General features: G+C 36.4%; 1 protein-coding gene across 1 annotated transcript; it reads right to left on the bottom strand.

The window, feature by feature from the left end:
* Positions 1 to 417: 417 nt before the first annotated feature.
* Positions 418 to 1,849, bottom strand: LOC114719559 (cysteine-rich receptor-like protein kinase 10). Its single transcript, XM_028905072.1, has 4 exons — positions 1,659 to 1,849; positions 1,421 to 1,551; positions 754 to 875; positions 418 to 657 (listed from the first exon to the last, which is right to left on the bottom strand). The coding sequence occupies exons 1-4, from the start codon at positions 1,847 to 1,849 to the stop codon at positions 418 to 420; spliced, it is 684 nt and encodes a 227-aa protein (XP_028760905.1).
* Between the last annotated feature and the right edge of the window lie 5,353 nt (positions 1,850 to 7,202).

Raw genomic sequence — 7,202 nt, 5'->3', positions numbered from 1 at the left:
ACACTTATTTTTCTTCATTTAATTCAACTACATCAAAATAGATGTAGAGCTTAAAGAGAGAAGATTTAGAACTTAATATGTCCCAACTATTTTATTTTTACTTCATTTGTGTTGATAGCAACCATTTTAGCTAAGCCAACATATGATATTTTTGGATTCACTTTATCATCTAATAAAATATTGCTTGGTTTGATATCATGATGTATACTTTTAAGACAAGAATATTCATTGATAAAAAAAATTTCTTGAGCAACTCCTGCAATGATTTTACAACGCTCTACCCAATTTAGTGCTTTGCCTTCTTGGAAACCTGTACATTAATTGTTGCGAGTGACTATATATATAGAGACAAAATAAAGGTAATCTAATTATAGACAATTAACTCCAACATACATTAGATGGCGTGAACAACAAATTTCAGTAAGAGTTAAAGAAGGTATAGATTGTCAAAACAAATAAAAAGGAGTCAAGGTTCCGAACATATTCATAAACAAGGATTTTCTCTTGTTCTTCTATGCAAAATCCAAGCAAGGCCACCAAGTGTATGCGCTGAAGTTTGGCAATCAATAAAACCTCGTTCTTGAATTCTTCTCCACCTTGACCAGAATTTTTTAAAAGTCTCTTGACAGCTATTTCTTGACCATTTGAAAGAACACCCTAGAACCATAGATGATTAGATTAAAAGTTAAGAAACATATATAAATCTGTTCGTGTGTGTCAATGTGTAACATTTATACTGATGACGTGTGTTACCTTGTAAACTTGTCCAAATCCACCTTGGCCTAAACATTTTTCATGAAAAAACTTATTTGTTGCAGCTTCAATAGTGGCCAAACCAAATTGTAGAGGCTCTAAATTATGGCTTTCATTTCCAACTGGACACACAGAAAATAGTAAAGGATGCTGAAAGCAATAAAAGCATCGATACAAAAGCTCTTTAGACAAGCCGACTTTTATGGATAAATAAAAATTTGTCCGAGAACAAAAATTACTTACAGTATTTTTGTCTGAGAAAAGTGTTGCGTCTCTTCTTGATTAGATTCTTTGAGAGATAGTAGGCGACACAAAAACAAAATTCCCAGACACCAACAGAACAAACCACAACTACCATAATAGTCCCTGTTGACTGACCTTTCCCTTTTAGTGCGAAAAGTCAAAAACATCATATACGTCCGCGTCTCAATGTAATGACATCATATGATAATTGACTGTATCCCGTGAGACCAGGGGATCATATTCACATTCTGATTAGGTTCAATTTTCCTCAGCGGTCATGTTATTTTTTGAAAGTTTATTTTGATGCCAAAATCAGCGTAATCTTTTTCTTTAATCGACGTACCCAGAAATGCATTTTAAAATAAAAATCAGAAAAGCGTATTAGGGACTCAGCAAACAAAAAAATGTTTAAGTTGAATTTTACCTTGAGGATCTGAAGAACTTGTTGGAGGAGAAAACGCAGGCGGTGTAGGCGCCGTCGCTTCTGGCTGATCATCAGACTTATGAAAAGGATATAACTCATAGCGAACGTTGCAACTCATAGAACTCTTCCTCCTTGTTTTCATAAACAGCACCATGTTGAAAGGTCTCCAATCACAGCACTCAGACAAATTCTGCAATCTTGGGATGATAGGTCCTGCGTGCACCGAAGTAGAGAATACGTTGCTCCGAGCCCAGATATGCTTGCTTCCCTTGTGGTATATTTCTTAGTGCGGTTAGCTGCTTCATGGTTAAGCGTGCTCAACAATATCTGCAAGAAGCTCAGGGGGGACACTTCGCCGGTGTTCAAGAGGCGCAGTGTAGGCCTTGTTTCGACGGTGGAGAACAAGGGATGGTTCGAATAGCGAACCATGCACTCGTCGTACCAGATTATTGCCTCCTTCGAAGTTCTGCACTCGGAAGATAATCTTTGGGTGGCGGTAATGACGTATTGTTTCAGCTTTGCTTTTATTTATTCTTTTTCCACCACCCTTTGCTTCTTCACTTTTCCATCGTTTCTGTAAAATTTTCCAATTTCAGTTAACAAATGAACCTCAAAACTCATTGGAAAAACCTACCGGGCCGGGGTGGTGCACGGATTCTCTCTAGGGACAGCAAGGTCATTTATCTTGTAAACTCTTGTTTATTTAATGTCATTTTGTCTTGTTCCCCCAAAAAAAAAAAAACACCAAAGTCATTTTACGCTATTTGTGCTTTAAGCTTTTGAAAAAAATTAAAATTAAAAGTTTGTTTCTGACTTAATTGTTTAAACTTTAAAGATCTCGTTCATTTAATTTTTCTTAAGATATGTATTCAATAATTTATATTTATAGTCCCCACGGATTAACATATCATTCATTCCTCTAGATAAATACATAAATTTCTAATTAAATAAAAAGTTTTAAGCAGTTGTACAGACGAAATCTCTGATGCTCACATACGGACATGCGCATAAGATCTCCCAGCAGCTCAAATTAAATTTTGTGTATTGCAATTATTATTATCTGAAAACAGATATTACTACAAATGGTTTTAAATTAGTAAACGTTATATGTTGCTCTTTATGACGGTAATTTCATATCAGACATATATTTGAGTAACCTTGCTTGTTAAATAAAATACTCTATTAATTTGTTCTCTGCAGTTATAATATTTGAAATACACATGTGACGTGAGGGTTAGCGAGGGTGATATGTATTTTTAAAAAAAAATAAGTGAGACTAATAACATTTACTATCGAGATATATTCTGTCACTCCGTCAGTCATAAATATAAGACCTATTTTATAGTATATACTACACTGTAAAATAAATTTTATATTTAAAACCAAAGGAGTATAAATATCGCATTACCTGGCCTTTTTTATCTTTAGTCTGAAGATGCAAACAAAAAGGGAAAATAGATCTCCGGCTTCTTCACTTTGTTTCTCTCTGGGTTCTGGATCCCGGGATTGAACTTGAAAGTGATAAAGAGAGTGGGCTGTACACACTAGGAAGAGGATTCTCTCCTCTACCTAGCCTCTTTAATCTTCAATTTTTGTTCTGAAGATGCAAGGATCCTCTCTGATACATTTGATACTTTATGAAAAATGCTTACATATAACTGAATTAATGTAATTATGGTAATTTTGACCATGTTTGATACCAACAAGTACATAAAACTACCGCTCAAATTTTATATTTAAAAGAAAAAAAATTAGATTTATTATAATTGTAAAACGGGGATGTAGGCAAATAATCAAGATCAGCTAGGAATTTTCCCGATGACGCCGCGTTTGTATAACGAATGAATCTGGGGGCTAAAAGGTACAGCCTTATTTTCGTTTGTTTTTATTGATTTAATAGTGTTGTTAAATTTATTATAATAATTGAAAGTAATTTTAATTTCATGCAAAAAGAACAGCAAGGAAATTTTGTAGAAAGCCACACAATTTTATTTTTTTTTGCTATGCATATGTATTTTTCTATTAGAAGCAATTTTATTCGAGATACTGTGAACACTAAGTGTGAGCACCTCTCCAACAGAAATTCGAACCTTGATTTGATGTGTTGTGAGGAACTAACGCCTTATATTAAACCCAACCATTGATAAGCCACGTGAATTAAATCACATATATTATGAAAAACTGTTGGGGATATGTTTTTTTCCTTTGAACTGGCGCTTTTGGGTTGGGAACAAGGCCGGAGCTTCTTCGGGACAAAAGCGTAGACGAGTCGGTCTAAGTAACTCACATGTTCACAGAGAAGCTTTAGCCTGTGCTGATCTTCTGGGCAAGACTGCACATGTGGCAAGTAGAACTCCTCTATATTTCCACTCCGTCATATCTACTTGTGCAGCTCAATTCGCACTGGACAAGAGTTACACTTCCCTCTAGTCTAGTCTCTTTTTTGTAACAAGCTTTGCATGCCTCTTTCAATTCAAAAGAAAGAAACTCACATATCTAAGTTGTTTGATTATGAAGGACTGAAATTATGTTTTTGAAGAAAACGTGAAAACAAAGGACGTCAAAATGCTTTCGAGAAGTGTTTGCAATGTCTGGGCGAATAATAATATTGTACTGTTTGGGGCCTCTCTTGGGCCTAAGTGGGGCCCACTTTTGATCTGAAAAGTTTCAAAAATTTTGCCCAACAATAAAATATTAATTCCAAGCAAATTAATGCTTATTAGTTACTATTCACTTGTAACCTTTTATAATTTTTTTCAGACCTCCAAAATTGCATTTTTCTCTGTGAAAAATTCTCTTTTAATATGAGAATATGATCTGAAAATTTTCAAGATTTTTCTTCACCTCTAACTATTTATTTTGAATTTTTTCCAAATAGGCCCTTGATCAGTAGAACTACAAGAAATAAATTTTCCAAAATAATTTCCTGTGTTTCCAGGGAGTGAAACCAATTTTATAAATTCCAATAAACATTTAGATAATTATTCCATATTTTTTCATAATTATTGAGGTCTCTAAATATTTAAAATAATTATTTTCACTCAATTTTTATTTTATTTTTTTTGAAAAACCTTCATTTTCAGGAAATTCTATAAATAACTATTTCCATACCATTTTTACCTTCGGGGCCTCAATTAAAGTTCCAAAGCCTCTAATTTATCTTTTTACCATTTTATGGGAATTTTCTGAAATTTTTTTCAAATTTTTCTATTTTGCCCTTCCTAGACTGATAATTTCAAAAATATTAATCCAGAGTCTATCGGGGTTTCATATCAAAAGTTGTTTTATCCTTATTCTAATTTTCACTCCGTATGTCGGGATAAACTTTTCAGGATGTGACAGATAACATATATTCATGATCAAAAATTGCTTCTAGAAGATATCCTATAATAAGGATCAAAGGCAGTACAACTTTTTTTAAAAGAAAAAACCCTTATTTATAGAGAGGATAAGTAGAAATAATAAGAGAAAAAGTAGAGTGAGATATATAATTAATTATGTGTAAAAATAAAAAAATTAAATGAATTGAATAATTAAAGAAGTCCACATTAATACTTATAAAAACCCACACCCCTGTTCACCCAAAAAAAAAAAAACCACACACCTTCAAAAGATTTGATGCTTATAGACCAGTCTTCAAGAATTATATAATTTTGCTATTTATTCGCAAACATGAATCACAATTACCTAAAAATGCAGATATGATCATCTGTGTGTGTGACTTCTAAATAGTTGTATAGATCAATTGATAATAATATGTATTGAACAAACTATACATGGCAATATTTTTTTATTTTGATAAAAACAAGAACCTAACTACATCCTATTCGACTGTACGCCTGCAGCGTAGTCGTTATTCAAAATCGTAACAAGCTCAGGGGAGCCTCAATAACAAAACAAAAACCATGAGCTGCCGCGAGTCCTTGTTTGGCGAGGTAGTCCGCTACTTTGTTGCCGGATCTGTGCACAAAATCGACTCTGACCTCCCAATCCCTGGTCAGTAATGCGTGCGCACCTCTACTAACTGCGTAGTCCGCATGATGTTCATTTGGTTCAGTGGTCAAGAGATCAATCGCTCCTGCTGCATCCGTCTCTAGAATGACTTTTCTATGCCCTGCATCCCATGCCATTTTCAAGCCATGAAGGCAAGCCCAAAGCTCGGCACTCAATGCATCGCCATCATACATCCGGTGTATAAACCCTTTCAAGAATCTCCCTTCAGAATTTCTAAGCAAACCCCCACACGCGGTTGCTTGCCGAGGTACCGAAAAAGCTCCATCAGTATTGACTTTTACCCAACCATTGTTAGGAGGGGACCACATGGTATTACCTGAGACATGTCTCCCCCCTGGAATATTCGTACCCTTCAACATTCGGTGAGCTTCCTGGATTTGTCTAACCACAGCTTTCACATTAGCAATGATCGTATCATTAGAAGTCTTTTTTTTTTCTCAAAGACATATAAGTTGTGGTGCCTCCATATCCACCAGCAGACGACTGCAAAAAGTGCGCTCCAATTTTCCAAGTCCACTGGCTTATAAGTGATGTTCCACTGAAGCCACGCAGCAAAATCCATCGTACAAGAGCGTCTCCATGCTGGGGAAGGCAATATAGATGTCCAAAGGAGACGGGTTTCTGGACAGTCACGAAACACATGGCTCATATCCTCAACCCCCCGCTGGCACACGGGGCAACTATCATCGTCGTTTAGTCCTCGCCGTCTGTGCATGGCGTTCGTGAGGAGGCTCCGGTGAGAAGCCAACCAGACGAGAGTTCGGCAACGGTGGGGCACAGGTAGTTTCCAGATTCGATGCCAGAGGGGATCCTCCTCCACTTCAGCTTTAGTTAATAGATCATACGCAGACTTAGTAGTAAACTGACCACTTCTCTCCCACTTCCATTGCGCATTGGTATTATCAGAGCTGACTTCAAGACCGTCCTTCAGGGTGTTCCAAGTCTGTTTGATGCCCTTCCATACATTTGATCCAGGACGTTCCATATCAATCCTTGGGATAAGGTCGTGCCCACATCTGTACTTATCCCGGACCACTTTAACCCAAAAAGTATCACGGTTTTTAACCATCCTCCATCCTAACTTCATCAAGAGAGAGTGATTTTGTGGCCTCGCATGCCTTAATCCCAGTCCTCCTCTCGCCTTCGTCTTGCAAGTCGTCTCCCAAGCTACCAGTGAAGTCTTTCTCTTTTCCTCGGTACTACCCCACAGGAAAGCTCGATTAAGTTTGTCTAGAGCATCACAAGTGGTAGGAGGAATCAAAGAGGATTGCATAGCATAGGCCGGAATGGCCGACGTGACCGAAGAAATGAGAGTAGCTCTACCTGCCAGGGATAGCGAGGTGGTCTTCCATTTTCCTAGTCGGGTCTTGACTTTATCCACGGTTTCTTGGAAAGTATCCTTGCCAACACGCTTGTGGTGCTTAAAACTAGAGTTGGTAATGCGGGCTAGCAATGTGGATATGCGCTAGCCCGCTGCCAGCCTGCCCGCCTGCCTAAATATTTTCTTAAAAAATTATTATCATTTGTATAGATTGAGCTTAGTTTAAAATGTTGAAATTGGACTTAGAGTTTTGAACTTAAGTAGTATGTTATAATAAAATAATGTGAGGATTAATTTATAATTTGAGAAGATATTTTAGAAAAACTAACAAATATTTTTAAAATAATTAACACTATAAAAAAACACTGATTTACTGATGGAATTACCCATGAAATTACTGACGGAAGCCAAAATTACTGATAGAATTGCTGACGGATTTGCAACGGA

The sequence above is a fragment of the Neltuma alba genome, unplaced genomic scaffold (assembly GCF_004799145.2).
Source record: "Neltuma alba isolate B1F8T4 unplaced genomic scaffold, ASM479914v2 tig00011923_pilon, whole genome shotgun sequence".
In the NCBI taxonomy this organism is placed as follows: Eukaryota; Viridiplantae; Streptophyta; class Magnoliopsida; order Fabales; family Fabaceae; genus Neltuma; species Neltuma alba.
Note: the sequence above shows the minus strand (reverse complement) of the source record. Positions and strands in the feature narration are given on the sequence as shown.

Bases quoted from the DNA above. Each gene is read 5' to 3' on its own strand.
- LOC114719559 (XM_028905072.1), bottom strand. From the start codon at position 1,849: ATGGTTCGCTATTCGAACCATCCCTTGTTCTCCACCGTCGAAACAAGG. The intron at 876-1,420 runs GTAAAATTCAAC...CTGTGTGTCCAG, and splicing joins AAGTTCTTCAGATCCTCAAG to TTGGAAATGAAAGCCATAAT. The intron at 658-753 runs GTAACACACGTC...CTATGGTTCTAG, and splicing joins GATTTGGACAAGTTTACAAG to GGTGTTCTTTCAAATGGTCA.